Source organism: Poecilia formosa, unplaced genomic scaffold (genome assembly GCF_000485575.1).
Source record: "Poecilia formosa unplaced genomic scaffold, Poecilia_formosa-5.1.2 Scaffold7, whole genome shotgun sequence".
Classification (NCBI taxonomy): domain Eukaryota; kingdom Metazoa; phylum Chordata; class Actinopteri; order Cyprinodontiformes; family Poeciliidae; genus Poecilia; species Poecilia formosa.
This window is the reverse complement of record NW_006799946.1, coordinates 1,207,861-1,224,281: the sequence shown is the minus strand read 5'-3', so window position 1 is coordinate 1,224,281 and position 16,421 is coordinate 1,207,861. Positions and strand designations below refer to the sequence as shown.

Genomic DNA, 16,421 nt, shown 5'->3' with positions numbered 1-16,421 from the left:
AGGAGGGGAAGAGAAGAGCCAGAAAGTAGGAATTAAAGGAGGGGTTGGGGGTGAGAGGACAGGGAATGAAGCGTAAAAGCCATGCAGCAGCGGTCGTCATGTTGGGAAAAGAAAGTATGCAGCTGGCGGTCAGCTAAGTTAGGCCGACCTTCAAGTGGAAAGGTGTGCTCCCGCTCTGATTTAACAGTATGTAGGGCACGGCTTTCTGATCAAAACCCCTCTCTTAAGAGGTACATTTATCTCCCCCAAACTCTTTACATATTCCCTCCTGAGAGCGTTATTAATAATCATACAATCTCAATGTTCTCAGGGGACTTACTGCAGTTACTTGAAATGCAAATGGGCGAGCGAACTGATTATTCACTCTTGTGAAATTAATTTGTATTTGTTACAGAATCAGCTCGCAGGGGGGAAATCAGTGCGGCTCTGCTCTCTGCTGGTGACACGGGCTTTTAGTGGAATCTCACTGCTGATCTGAGAGTTTTTTTTGTTTTTTCTTTTGAATTTGTCAAGTTTGTGCACAAAATCCAACGAGGGCAACTCTTGAGACTCCCAGTTAGATTTGAGCTTTCAGAAGTGGATATCCCACTCTGTATATTTTTTTATTTTATTTTGGTGACTCAGAATAAGCAGCTTCACATTTCACTTTGATGCTGGTTTGATATTTGCACTCCAAAGACTGCAGGGGCCTTTTCTCTTTCTGGAACACGTTGGAATAAAGTTGTCGCTGCCTGGAGAGAAAAAGCAAAGCGAGTGAGGTTTTAATCTGAGTCATTGCTGATGCTTTGCTTCTGATTTCTTTGATCTGTCGCTTACAAAAAGTCGGGGCCCTCTGATAGAGCGGCAAAATCCGGAGCTAATCCCACTGTTCTGTTGAATCCTTGAACGCCTTTCTGTGCTGTGGTTTATTTAGACTTAAAATGACTGCAAGTCTGCTGCTGTGTACAGTTTTGAAAATATATCTAATTTATAGACTGTTTTATTTTTATTTCCCCATCCTTTTCCCATTCTGTATTACTTGCGGTGAACTAATTTACGCTGTCGAGGATTGTTACAAATTCAAATATGCACAGACCCGTTTGTAGTATAGAGACATAAATTTTAAAATAGCCTTTTTTTAAAAAAAAAAAACTGCTAAAATTTAAGAGCCTGTAATGTATTAAGTTATACTGGAGTGTTTAATTACAGCCATATTGCTTTTAAATATCATAATTAAGATTTATGCAGCCATTAGAAATAAAATATTTTGTCACATGTGGAATAATTCAGTTGTTACAGTATTATATCTAATAAGTGATTCATAGAAAGGTAAAAAAAATACATATAGATTAAGGATAGAATACTGTAGAGTTTGGCAAATTTACAACATAAGAGAAATGATACCATGCAGTTATTAAACAGCATGGTATCATTTTTTAACTTGGCACACATCAGTGTTTCAGAACATTATTAATAGAGAGAGCCCCCTTTTATGGTCCTGTGTGAACATACTAACTGGTTGGGCCATTCTTGGCTGCATCAACTGTAATCAAGCGTTTGCAGTAACCAGTTCTTTAGTGTCATGGATGAGTCTTGGTCCAGTCATCTTTGCAGGCTTGTTGTAATTCAGCCACACTGGATAGTTTTTGATCATGAACAACTTAAGGTCGTGCCTCAGCATCTTAATAGCATTCAGCTCAGGCCTTTGACTAAAACACTCCAAAATCTTTTTATTTTTCTTCAGCCATCCAGAGGTGGACTTGCTGGTTTGTTTTGGATCATTGCCCTTCTGCAGAACCCAAGTTTGTTTCAGCTTAAGGACAAGACCAAATGGCCAGACATTCTCCTTCAGGATTTTTTTGGTCAACAGCAGATTTCATGGTTGAAAAATTGAGATGAGCCATGGTGATCTTTTCCTTAGCAGTGGTTTTCGTCTTGAAATGGCCATGAATTACGTCTGTTTTTGCTCGGTCTTTTTCTGGATTCCTTTGGCCCTAACTGAGGCAAATGAGGTTTGAAAAGAACAAATGAGAAGAACATGCAAAACTAGTGGCGGGTATTTAGGAAATGTTGAAATAAAATGTAGATATATATTTTCTTTCTGCACTTCCTTCATGCTTATCTTGCTTATTGTTGTAGTCTGGTAAAGATGTCGCCTGAGCTGGGTGGTTCAGAACAGCAGCTGCACTGAAAATAAAACCTGGGTGGTATTGTTGGTTTGTATCACAGTGGAGGAAAGAGGAGTTCAGACTGTATGCTGCAGAGATTACAGATACACATGTACAGATTCAGCTCAAATGCTCAGATGGAAAGTGTATTTCTTGTTCTGACCAATTTCTATAATTACAATTGCAGAGAATCAGTTCTTGGCTGAAAAAGCTAAACTCTGTTTCCTGATGTTCAAAGAAAATTCTTCCTGAATGCAAAACGGCACCAGCTGTTGGAGGAAAAGCTTTCCTTTAAAAAATGCAGCCCCACATTTTTAGCTGTTGCTGGGAGCAACAGACGCAGCAGGAAGGGATTGACTGATGCACGGTTGGAAATGAGGAGAAAATGTATAGAACCCCTCCAGCTTTCAGCTTACAGATAAAACTTACTGCATTAATACGGTTACTTTAAAAATGATATATAATCTCCCTACTATGAGTTTAATATTTTACTGATGCTGTATAACTTCTCAGTTGACATGAGTATACATGAGCAGCCACGCAAACTTTCTCTGTGGACAGTGACAAACTACAAAGAGTCAAAACTCACCTAATTGCACAGAAGCTCGACTCCGTTCAGTGTCATTTAGAAGCATCGAACCCGATGTTTTTTCATGATTTTAATATTTAAACGTAAACGATGAAACTGCACAACATATATCCTTAGACAACAACATAATGCGCCTACAAAATAAAGAAAAAAAGTAAAAGGATGTGAAAACCTCACTCGAATGTAAATAGTACATTTCCTACGTTTTTGTCTAATAAAGATGTAGCTGTTCTGTGCGCTGAAGTGCAAGTTTTCAAACCATCTGAGTAGCTCAACAAACCTGAGGGAACCAGGGGCCCTCAAGAACCAAATGATGCCAGACAACACATGGCATCACACCATCAGCGTTTATGGGTCTACCTTAGTGATTTTATTTATCCAATTGGTTTAAACTATACTGGGACGTATGTGAAGAAAAAGAGGCAAACTCCTGGAGTACAGCCAAGTCACCAGGGCACGGCCTCCTGTTAAACGTGTTGTGATTTTCTCTTTGCCTTCGTCCCCAGAGAGACGCTGACCTACACACACGCCAGTATCATTTCTGGCTTGGAGCCCACAGAGCTGTCGGCCCCACATACCCAGGGCCAAGAGGAGACAAGGGACATGAACAGTACGGAGAACATCAGGGATAACGAGCAGAGACGGAAGTAGACTGCAGTCTCTGTGAGTCTGCTTCTATTAGTGATGCTGGAAGGAGATGTAGAGGCACTGAACTGAATCTTTCTCCGACTCTTACATTGTAAAGTTAAGGGACTTCAGAGTTTTTCCTCTGAATAGACGACCGTACAAGTTCTTCCTTATGTCTGGGATAATTCAGAGGGTTCTGGATACATGGCGACATTATATCAGCTGGTCCATGGTGCTCTGGTTTTAAATGCACGCCACACTTTAGTTTGTGCTGGCAGGTGAGACTTTCTGTCACAGAAAAGTGTCAAAGTGAGCCTCTGGCTATTAGAGGACATGGGTTATTCCTGAATTTCTGGTTTTAGTTTTTACTATCAGGAAATTTAAGCTTGAAAATATAAAAAAAGAACTTGCACAGAGAAGAGAGATGCACCAGAAGCTTAAGTTACAACACCAAGTTGTTTAGTCTATGCAAGTTGGTGGATTTCCTCTGAACAGATCTGGTGAATGCATGGATGAGTGGATTTACCATGGGCTTTTTCTCCTCACCATTTCCTTTAGAAAACTGTGAAACTAATATTGCCATTTATAAGTTTGTAACCATGTTTTGTTGAGGAGTTAATATATGTATGACTTGTTTTATACATAGCATTTGAAAACCAGTTTTTTTATTTCCCAAAATGAGTCGTTTCTTTCTGCTCCTCTCTTAATATGATTTTATCATGGATGTTTAAACTCTGAGATGTTGATGTTCTAGTCATACTTGTATTTGCAAGACTTGGAGTTTTCTTTAGTTTTAACTTAAAAAAACTTTTGCATTGCTTGTGAGCGGATTTTTCCTAAGAAATTAGAGTTTTGAGTGGTGTGAAAGTAACGCAAGAAGATAAAGGAGAATGTTTAGTCATTCATAATTTAGATTCCGGTATTTTGAATTGGTTTCACACATATCTTTACATTAGTTCTTGTTCTGTTGATGGTGTGTGTTCTTCCTGGAGATTTCAAAGCCGAACCACTGAACTGGCTTCCTCCCAGAGCCCAGTGTGAGACACTGATTAGTGGCCTCTAACAGATCTTAAGTCTTGACACATCCTGTCCCTCCGTTCACTCAGTGATATCAATTATTCACCTTCACAATGTGTCCTGGACTCAGACGAGCCAGAAATATAATTTTCTAATTACCAGTTCTTCCTTTCAGAGTAGAAATGGGTATCTGGCATCAAACCAGGTTCGTTCTTATTGGCTGAAAAATGGGGCGGACTCCTGCATGGACTGTACATTGGTAGTGTAACCTGGAAGGGATCGTTTGATCCATCTGCTCTTCAGTTGCCAAATTCAGACCTCTGTCTGCAAATGAAAATGGCTGTCTGAGATGCAGCTGCATGATTATCTGATATCCTAATCATGCAGCCTCTCATCTTAAAGTCACCATGGATGGACCACATCCTCAGAGTTGGAAAATTGATGCATATTGTCCCAGAGCACTTGGCGCTAGGATGACCTGAATGAATGAAAGTTTTATCTTAAAATGGCAGCAGACAGACTTAAATTCAGGCAGTGTAGCTGAATGAGTGTGAGCAGATCAGGAATGGAGGTAAAGATGATGAAACCTCAGCTGTCCTTGGTTCTCGTAATTGTCTCTCTTTCCTGTCACCAGATTGTCCTGAATTATAATTCCATTTGAAGACAGGTCATCAAATTTAGGATCAGCTATGAATAATAGGAATTCAGCAGAGAGGTTTCCTTTGGGTTAAAAAAAAAGAGCACTGAACTCGCTTGGAGTTCAGGAAAAACGTACAGTCGCACACGTGAGGCCAATGTTATTGCTGTTTGAACTGTCAATGTTTACTGACTGCCTGCCACTCCAAGGCATTATGTGGGTTTATTAGTTCTGTTTGCAACTTGTCAAATCACTTCAATATCACCTGTTTCTCCTATGTGGCTTTGTTGGGTGGGGAAAAAAAGTACTACTACGATGTTTTGACCTGATGAAAGCATGTTGACCCCTCACACTGTATTCTAGAACAGAAGAACGACTTTTATACTTGCACAACTTCTGAAGACGTGCTATGAAGATGAAGCTTGGGCACACATGGTCTTCCAAATAACAGTGGTCTCAAACATAAACAAGTTACATTATTGACAAAATGGTTAAAGTACAACAAAGTCAAGATGCAAGTAAAATGGTGTACAAACTTGACTTGGTTACACGAGGTTTGGTCTAAATATAGACAGACATTGGATCTAATCATACAGTTCAAAGGCAATTCTACCAAATGCTAAGAAGATGTATGTAAAATGTTGAACTTGAATGAAGTTAAAATAACTTTTTTAAAATTCTCATTATCCTGGCTATAAGCTGCCATAAAATTAACTGACCTAAAACAGGAGAAGCGTAGGCTTAATTTTTAACACATAGTGTATATATTTGGTTTCAGTTGTGACTATGCTCTAGAAAGATTATTTCATAATTCAACCAGCTGAAATAAAGCTGTTCTAGGGCCCAATAGATATTTTAACTTCAATTTTGTGGCTCTCTAAGAATATCAACACGGTGGGTGAGACTTTTGAGAGAGTGACCTCCTTTTTTTTTTTTTATCGGCTTCACACTGTTACCCTGTGATCCTGAATTTACCATCTCGCTGCTGGCAAGAGTTTCATTTGGCAGCAATTTTGCATTCAGCAAAAGCGCACATCCGTCTAAATATAGTCGGCACCCATTTACATTCTGATCCTGCGGCGCATTTATTTTTATTTTCAGCTGCACGAGTTGTGGCATACTGCCTCCTCCTGTAATTAATTGCATCTAATGATTGAAGAATTCACGATGGTGAGATGGAAAGGAAGAGTAAGATGAGAGACAGAAGTCAACTTGGCTTTAGCCTGCAGCATGTTTCCAGCAGTTCAATTTTGAAATTAGAATGTTGTGCGAAAATGAATAAATATGCTGGTGATTCATTTTTCAAATTTGGGAAGTATATGAAAAAATAATCTTATTAGGAAAAAAAAAAAAAGAATATTAAATCATTTTCATGGAATGCGATTTCACTGAAGGTCTCATCATTCTGAAATTATATTGTTAGAAATGCATTTTGTGATGCTATGGAGATAAAATGGGACTCTTTACTCTATTAATGTAGGGTTAATTAAACTCTGGCAGCAGTTTAGTTCGTTTATGGATCTGTTCGTTCCATAAACGAACAGATCAACGAACAGAGTAGCGGACTGCTTACTTGAAGTCAGTGGTTCAGTTGGCGCAGATGGCCTCGCCCCTTGCCCTGGATTCGAATCCCAGCCTTTCTGCACAGAGTTTGCATGTTTTCCCTGAGTTGGGTGGGTTCTCTCCAGGTACTCGCATATTCCAAAATATTGAAAACTGAAAACTATCTGTAGAATTTCTTTCTTTTGCTATTTTTTGTGTATTTTTATTTTATATGAAGACTCTTTGATGCTGATTGGCTGTATCCTTGAGATCGAAGAGACTGGAGATGGTAGCTATGTGTATGAAAACATGTTTAAGTATATCTGTTGATGGAACTATTAAAGTAGGTAGTTATGAGTGTTTCTAAGGGGAGTCTCAAGTATTCACAAATTTGACCTATTTGCAGACTGTTGTGGCCTTAACCTCTGAATACCTGGGATCCACTTTAGCCAATATTGCAAAATAATCATTTGTACTCTTTGAATTTGTGACCCATAGCAACTATTTATAAATTTCACTCTTTCCTAAATGCATAAATAAGATATATTTTCCACTAAGAGATATAAGGTGTCTCTTGCCAAATTCTGGTTTTAGTTTTAGCTTTTGTGCAAATATTTAAGCAGTTCCAAAAGTACACATCACTAAGTTATGCAAGTAAACATAGACAGTTTCAAACTGGCAGCCTTGTTTATTACTCAGTCTGTACCCATGAGGTAACTCTTGGTTGCAAAAAGGTTGAGGACCCTCGATGTAAGTTGAATTATTCTGCAGTGAATCTTCTACACTGCTTGCAAAAACAAAACAAAAACAATTCTGTAATGCTGTATGAGATTTCCTATTGACATCCATATTTAAACGTATAGCACTGTCCAAATTGAGCCAACAAGTGTATGGTAGATTATGCTGTTTTCCATAAACAAGTCAAGTATTTGTATTCAAAGTGTCACCTGATGTTACCACAAGTCTCAAAAGCTTTTAAAAATGAAACATTATCAAAGATTCATTTGTTAGCAGGAACTCTTTGTGTGTTAGAAATCTTTTCTTGACCAACCATTTTTTATTGCTTTTAATTAGCCAGATAATATCCCAATAAACTATTAAGTTTCACTTTTCAAAGCAAAACTAGGTCAAAATGAAAAGCGTAAAAAAAAACAATTGACAGTGTATGTTTTAGCTAGGTATGAATTTCTGTAGCAACCTCTTCTTTCCTGCCTCGGTTCTTATTAATGGATTTGTGAAGAATATACATGACATTTCATGCGGCGAAATACGTGTGCCTCATCGTTATCAGGATGCGATCTGCTGCTCTGGGATAAACTCGCAACAAATCACAGCTTCCAAATCAAACCGTTGAGAGGGGGGGAAATAATTTGAAATAAATTCTGAGTGAAGCAGGGCCGAGTATAAATGATTAGATCTGAGCCCAATGAAACCATAAAACTAACAAATTGCATGTGTCAGATCCTAGCTGGCAGTGGCCAAGGTTGTACTACCAACACACTGAAACGCTTTCGGCCTCGTAATGAAAAATTGTTTGGATGTGGCCGGCCTTGAGTAGCCTTCTGGAATGTGTCCAGGATCTCTGAAATATAATATCAGTGGCACAATGACAATCACTCACTCTGTGTTTAGACTTCTCTGAGCTGCGATAAACACAGAATAATGATACGCACCGGATCACATGCATCCAAATTCTGTTGCTTAAATTATTCAGAAGACTTCCAGCGTAATCTAAATAGTGAATGCCTTGCAAAAATGTTGGCACCCTCTGAATTTTTTCACATTCGGTACAATACAAAAGCAAACTTCAGTGCATTTCATTGAGATTTTATATGACAGACCAATGCAAACATTATTGTGACATGGGAAAAAAAAAAATCATGCATGGTCTTCAAAAGCTTTTAAAGATATTTTGAAAAGTCTCGTATCTGCTGTATTTAGCCTCCTTGAGTGACGACTCTGTAGAATCTTACTTTGCAGCAGTTACAAAAATTGAAAATTACATTTTTACCTATTCTTCTATGCAAAATGGCTAACATCAAAGTGGAATAGAAGCGTCTGGTTGTGAATTTATTTTCAAGACCCTGCATACATGGCTTTAAACTGAATGGGCTCTTTGGCCATGGTTGGAATTTGTAGTGTGTAAAACTGCTTTTATAGATGTGAGTGAAACTAAAATCTGACATCCTCTCAGTGGGGCTCTGCACCAACATTAAAGATTAAGCATTTTATTTAGAATGCAAAGATTAAAGAGCAATTCATCAACTTGACTAGTTACTGGGTTAAGAGCTGTGGAGCCATAATAACAGAGGCGTTGCCAGGGGGAAGCTGGGAGGAATTGGCATCCCATTAACTAACACCAGGAGCAGAAGCACTAATGATAGTGGAGAGCACAAACAATGGAGCAGGGGGGATGAAGCTGCTCCTACACGTTTATGAACAATGTCTTAATTTTACTAGTGGAAGCTGCTCATGATTTTGTGTGTATAGTATTTGTCTAGTTCAATTTAGAAAACAGGCTTTGGGGTATAAGTAATTGGGTTTTAGTATATGTGTATGGGTCGTTTAAACACATATCCCTATGCAAATAATTTAGACCTGAACTTTTTCAAAATGTTATTCAAGAAGAACCTTTACTAAAATGTAAGCTGTCACAATCATTTGAGTGAAACCAAATTCTGTGGACTCCCAATATATTTTTCTAAACGTGCATTCATGTGGAACTGATTAGAGGTAAAACTGTCTCATGGTTCAGTTATGCAGAGTGTGTGTAAAACATTATTTAAAAATTAGAACAAATTGAAATATTGACATTTCTGTACTTTTAGGCAAAAATTAATGGCTGGAGTTTATATAATGGAACAGTATTATGATTTTCATTTTGTGTCCCAGTTTATAAATGGAGTTTTTGTTTTGGTGTCTGCTTGCATTCTTGTCAAGGTTTCAGCAAGAACACAAAAGTTGCTTTGGCAAATGTTGTAGCTTCAGTGTCTAAAAATAAGAAATCTTTAGATAACCTGGTGTATTGTATATAGTGACAAGATGCTTATTATGGTCACCTTTATCATGAATTTTGCATGAAATTATCGCCTAGCTTAATTTCAGTATACTAAAATACTGAAATTTTAGTATAAAATCTGTACTTTATATTGTAATATCTAGTTGGATCTGAGAGAACTCTGCAAGAGGGTAAGAGGACAAACACCGATCAAATCATTTTGTCGGGTTATCAGTTTGTTGGCTTGTTCTTACTGCCGCCATAAATTCATAAGATTGTGTTTTTTTTTATGACATGAAGTGTTTGAATGCATTTCAGTGCTGGAAAACAAGCATTGCACAAAGCATTCAAATGATTTACAAAGGCTTCCTGTTAATGTTAAGAGATGTGACGGTGTTTAATAACTCTGTTGGAAGTGAAGGTTCCGGTTTTGTGGAAAATATGGGCTGTAAATGCAGCTGCAGGCGGCAGGTTGAGCTACATAAACTCCATCATGGGTGATCTCAAGATAAACAGCAGGAAGAAGACATGTGAGCTGTCGTTATTCCATAACTAATTCAGCCTCGTATTAATGCCGAAGCTTAGTATTTAAATTATTTTGGTTTTAAAAATGTTGCTCGCAACACTTTGATGGTCTCGTTCTTCCTTCTCGTGAAGAGTTTATTTCTGTTGAAGTTTGTGGAGGTGAAAACTCAAACTAATTTACAAATGGGGAGCATATATGTTTAAAATAAGTGTCTTATGTTACCTGTAAATTAGAAACTGCTGGCAGTTTCACTCTGTTGAAAAATATTAGGTCACTAGGAGTTTGGCAGCTCCAAGAATAATTTCTAGTTCATCAATAACTTGAAGTGGAGTTAAGTTACAGCCCAGAAGACATCAGGATGTCTAAAACTGTCCAGCAAGATGTACAAAAGGCCTTTCTGGAGAAATGCACTACACAATCATTTGGCCAACCCTGACAAGTTGCTTGGTATGATTGCATCTATGTTAGGTGAATGCTTTTGGACAGTGACCTTTCGGAGGAAGAGCGGTAAAGAAGCTGTCTCTGTGAGAAAAACATCAAGGATGAACTAAATTCTACAGAAAGTAGAAGCCTTAGTCTACAATCTTACTTGGTCTGCAAAGTTCCTGCATTAGGATCATAGAGAAAACATGGTTACTAACAAAGGTGCATGCAGTTGAAAATCGACTCCTTGTTCGAGTTAATATCTTGTTTTTTAGTGTACAGTGGAAACATGTCTTGCAAAATCCAAAAGTACTGAAAACAAAGCGTTTTGCCTAAACTGTGCACTGAATTAGAAGGCAGCCAGTTTTGCTACATATAAAATCTTAATGAAAATGAGTAATTAGTTTTTTACTAAGAATACATTCGTTAGTCAACAGGTTTAATATTTTCAACAAATCGAAAATGTCAATTGAGTAAGCAATCATTCCTGTAGCAGTTATTTTAAGAAGGTAGATTACAGCAGGTATTGCGGCAGAACGGCGCGTCTGTCTGCCTCACACACTCTCAATTCCACCCACTGAAGCTCGCACGCACGCACGCACGCACGCACGCACACTCTGAAGAAGTTTGCTCAAGGCTTCACATAAATTATAGTGACAGGGCCCGGTCTGGATGTTCCTGCAGTCTCTGCAAGTTCCCTTCGGTTTTATAGCCTTACCATGGATACACATTGGCATGCTGCTGTGCTGCCATCAGAAAACTTCCATCTGTGACCGACTGAGACACTATTTGTAATACCACAAACGTCGTTGTTGTCGGGGTGAATGCACAGACAGGAAACTTTAAATGATGATTATTAATTACTGCAGCAATTTCAAGCTCAAGGCAAGTGAAAGATATGCCACGGGGAACTTTCCCAGTGACGGCTAAATGTTTGATAAATATGCTTTGGCTTGTATATTCTCATGGAAAAAGGTCAAACATGCAGCGATGTGGCGTTTTGTTGTGCAGCACAGAGCAGTAAAATGTGCTAAGTGCAAGCTAATCAACTTTAAGGTCCTGCTTCAGTGGATCTCTGCTGCTCAGCGGGCAAAAGGAGAACACTTAGGGGGAGAGATCAATAATGTGTGGAGACTGTGTTGGTCAAAACCCTGCAGGTCATGTAATTCAGTTTGTTTGTAGTGCACATTATGCACATTATGTGTTTGTTTACCTCCAAATTTCACTTTAATAGAAAGTTGTCTGGAAATTTTCCTAATGTGGGTGAAAATCCATTAGACAATCCCTAATTGGATTAAGTCAATTTAGTTTTAGTCACAGGACTTTGAAGTAACTTTAATTTTTTTTACCTGCTTATTTGTGTGTGTGTAGATGTGTAAAATTATGAGCTAAACCCATATAAAACATTTGCTGAAGAAATTTAATTCCAATTTGATTTTGATGCAGATCTGCTCATTTTCTTTAAAACCAGAATGTGACTTGGTTAGAGATTAGTTATCCAATATAATTATTAACTTGTAAATCAGACCTTCAAAAGAACTAATTCTTGTTCATAGCCCACCACTTAAATATTATGAACCAAGTCCAATGAATTCAGGAAAAATAATCGGACTGAGTTTAGTGCACTAATAACACAACCAGTTTAGTCTGCCAGTTTAAATAGTCTAGGCAGTTATGAAGTCTCAACTAGGTTTTTTGAGAAGACAACACTATAGTAAAGTTGTATTGAGACTGGTGAGACAAACTTCATCAATAACTGGTCCACACACGGTTATTCAACATTTCCTGAATACTTGCAAAGCTATTCAGTAATACCTTTGAGATTTACTAAAACAGTCCAAAAACACAAGCTTGCATGAGACAAAATATTGATGGAGCAATTTGCTGTTCTTCATGCAGCAAGACGATCAATACCCCAGCAGAAAACTCTAATAATTCAATATGTAAAGGATTTCTATAGAAATATTATCCTGCTTCTGCTGGCCTTTTCCATATTGCTCCTTGGAGAAGCGCTTTAACATGATATGAAGCCAACCAGCCAACATGAATACTACTACTTTCAGTATAATGTGAGAAAAGACTGAGATGTCCCAGAGTTTAAAGATTTTTAAATGCTGAAACCAGTCAGTTCAGTGTCATTATTTCAGAAGTATTGTCTATTAGTTCGTCGAGCCATGAATTATGAGTCTTAAATCATATGGCTGGGAAAAAAAGGCATGGGCCAAAATGCCATCATGAGTTTAACATAGTCTAGAAGTGCCATGTTTTTATAGGATTTTACACACATTTCAAATTAAAATCAGATTCGACTTACCACAAATAATTGGTTAGTTTTGATTTATGGTATTTATTTGGATTTGTACACTGAAGTAGAACTACTAACACTAAATTTAACATTGGACTGGCAGTATAACAAGATTATACCTTGCTGTTCTGACACATGAATAAAAAGCTATTAGCTCATTAATTAGTGGAGCCATTTACCAGACTAGCCAGCCTGCAGTCAGCTGCTTTATTGACCTGCTTCTCACGGATGTAGTTTTTAATTATTTGCCTTTCAAAGAGTGATTGTGCTTCCCAGTTTCCACGCCATGACTGTCCATGTTTTTTGCTGTGATTAATTCCCAAATGGTTGATGGGAAAGAACCTAATGGTTTGTTAGGCTACTGTTTTTCAAGATGATTATAACATAAATGGCCAGTTGGATGCACTTTGCCCTTTATTTCCACTTATGGGGCATCTAGATGTTGGTGATTGGTTTGACACATTGCAGTATCTCCTACAGTTTTTTCTATTTTTATTTTTTTTACCAGAGCTTATAAAAGCTCACTAATTAAACAGCTAATATGAGCTTGTTAAACTCAGTGTTTATGTAGGCCAGAATGGCAAAAAGGGACCATTCCTGTACTTTAAAATTCATTTGTGTGGTAATCTTCAACCGCTGTTTAAATCTGTGAAAGAGTAAAATCTCCTTGAAACTTTTAGCAGATTTTTTTTTGTCCTTTTTAAACAAATTCCACTCCACACCTTGATTTTATTTATTTATTTTAATCCCTAGCCTCATAATTACTCTAATAAACTAACCTAAGAGTGATGCTGTGGCACATTTGATAAAACTTTAGCCAAGGAATTACTGATTTGTCTAAACATTTATAATTTTAGCTATTGAAAATGGCTTAGGTGACAAAAACAAAAGCAGCTGAGAGAAATTTAATTAGGCATGTTTTTACTTTTGAGATTTGTTGCTGAACTGTTGGGACATTGGGATCAAAAGAATAATCCCAATTGAAGGTCTTTCTGTTGTGCTAAAAATATAATTAGATTATTTCTCACTTTAGCGAAACAAAGACTTGGAATCTGAAGGGATGAAATACGTTTACTTTTATAGATGTGAACATGGACTATCGTTGAGAAAATAATGCAATCACCAAATAATAAAATCTATTGCATTAAAACCATCTTTCAAGCATTATTAATGCACAAATCTGCTTCTATGACCTTATAGGTGTGAGTGTATGTGTTGTAAAATGTTTCCTGCACAGTACATTCTGCATAACATTCTGCAGTAGAATGTTGTCCTGTGACATTCCTACTAAATGTCGACTCCTGTCCTATTTAATCATATTTTTGGTTTAATTTAACTCATGAAAATTGCAAATGTACTGTAACTGATCAGTGTCCTCAAGCGAGAGGTGCTTTGTGTGTAATTGGTCACAAGAGGGCACTAAACTTCATTACCCCTGGAGACAGACATTCCCATTTCTGTCACTTCTCATTGAGCGTCACACATGAGACTGTTCACATATAATAGGAGATTTTACTGCATGACTGTTTCGTCTCGCCTTGGGGTTCCCTGGACAGTTACAGTTGTAAAAACAGACAGATGTTCTCCTCATTTTCACGCGCCGCCAAAATGCCAGAGGTGTAGTTCCTCACTTCCACGTGTCTGTTTTGAACCCACAACAGATCTATGCTCAGTTTTTCTTTTATTTGATTTTTTAAACATTTTTTTGCAAAATGGGACTCATTTGTTTCCGTTAAAATAGTTTTTCAAGCTTAGCTTTAACTAATTGATGAAAACAAAAGACTTGGTGCACCAAATCACAATATGGTTAGCTATTGTGATGACTGTAAACCGGACAAAATGCATGTTTGGTGAACATCTTTTATCAATCTTAGACTGACGAGATAACAAATTTATACTGATAGTTGTAAGACAAATAATAAATTGACACATACAAATTGAGGGAAAAACAGTTAAGGATTAATGGGAGGTTATTTTTTTTCTTCCATTTGAACTATTTAGAACAGTTTTGCACCATTAAGTAGCTTAAGTTAAAGTTACTTTATTTACCATCATTGTGAATCAGGTTATGTTTTCTGATTGAATGGTGACCTTCCCTTTTTGTCTTGGATATACCTCATAAGGGCTAATGTTAGATAAAATCTCTATCTGGTGTCAGTGAGGGAGTTGTTCTTTGAGTAGACAAAGCAAAGATTGTTGTCAATTTGTGTGCAAATAGTATATAAAAAGAACAACTTCCTGGATCAATAACTCTTCAGGAAAACACTAAACCACAAGCAGCTCTTTGTTATAGGTCTAATTGGGTAAAGAATTGCATCCAATCTGTTACTGCAGTGATAACACTTGTCACTTTGGTTTAGGATGTAGAAATATAACCCATTTTGCTTGTGACTATTTACTCACATTTAACCTATTTTTTCCCCTTCTGAGTTCTGTTTATATTTACATATTTAAAAATTGCTTTCAGTAATTTTTAAATATGTAAATATTTAAACCAACTGCCTGAAACAGCTGGTTTCAGGCAACTGTTTTTAGGAGATGCTCAAGAAGTTGGAAGCAGTCGTCTTATTTCATCCACTTCCTTCAACGCATTAATGCCACTTGCAGCTTCTTGAGCATGATGATGTTAAATTAACCCAATGTGGGCGGAGAGCTACTGCCAGCTGATGAACATCCCGAGTTTGTTTGAACAGAGGGAGAAGTTTAAGTCGCATAATTAGAACTTGAATCAAATTTAGTTTTCCAACTGAACAATGATCCCGGGTGCATGTCAGAAAAGGTTTTTGCAAAGCCATTAAGTTTTTGAATGTCTCTGACCTGGACCCGATTTGAAAATGTGTTGAATATGCCTCACAGCGGACTCCATTCCAAGGAATGGACTAATTTAAATAAACTGGCCATGGAGATTGATCAATTAGTCAGAATTATGCCAGAAGCTTGCTGATGGCTACAAAAAATGTCAAGTTGAAATGTAACTTGTTAGAATGATTGAACGGACATTAGCAGGGGTTCTTTCCTATCATTAATCACTGTCATTAATGACATTCATGCCTGTGATCAGTTTATGTAAATTTATGATCTGCACTACATATCTATCAGCTTACATCCGACTTCTTTCCTGAAACATTTTTTTCTTAGTTCAGTAAAGCTGAAAGACTGGAAATGATCTGTGAATTTAAGTTAAATTTTATTTAAAGTAATTGCAGTTTATCAGCCTCAACCTCAAATGACGGCGAATAGCTTCACTTCATAAACCTTCCTTTCTGTGTTTTCAAATTTCTCCCCGTCTGCAGGTCGAGAGAAGAGAAAGGATTCCATGATCTCTGCAGGTGATGCCGAGTTCCCACGAGATTACCACACCCTGGCTGCCAGCGGCGGCCGTGGGGCACGGCGCTTCCAGGACAACAGCAATGGGGGGTTCACGTCTTCCTCGCTGGACCGCCGGCACAACTCTGTGGCTGCTAAGAGCTTGGAGGCCCTGAACAGCATGCACAAGGCGGACATCGAACGGCAGCGAGACGCCCTGATGGACCTCCAGAAGAACAAGTACACAAACAGTCCGGGCAGCTTGTCACAAGGCTCCGCTGCTGCTGGCCGACAGGTATCTTCA

General features: G+C 37.8%; 1 protein-coding gene across 8 annotated transcripts in view; it reads left to right on the top strand.

Moving 5' to 3' along the window:
* LOC103151000 (SRC kinase signaling inhibitor 1-like) overlaps positions 1-16,421 on the top strand; it is a 107,341-nt gene that overhangs the window by 20,631 nt on the left and 70,289 nt on the right. For 7 of the 8 annotated variants that reach the window (XM_016681046.1, XM_016681036.1, XM_016681025.1 and 4 more), the window contains exon 2: positions 16,105-16,412. In XM_016681046.1, coding sequence (XP_016536532.1) covers positions 16,105-16,412 — 308 coding nt within the window. Of the gene's footprint in view, positions 1-3,242; positions 3,400-16,104; positions 16,413-16,421 lie in introns of all 8 variants that reach the window. The other variant, XM_016681061.1, reaches the window with a different exon arrangement.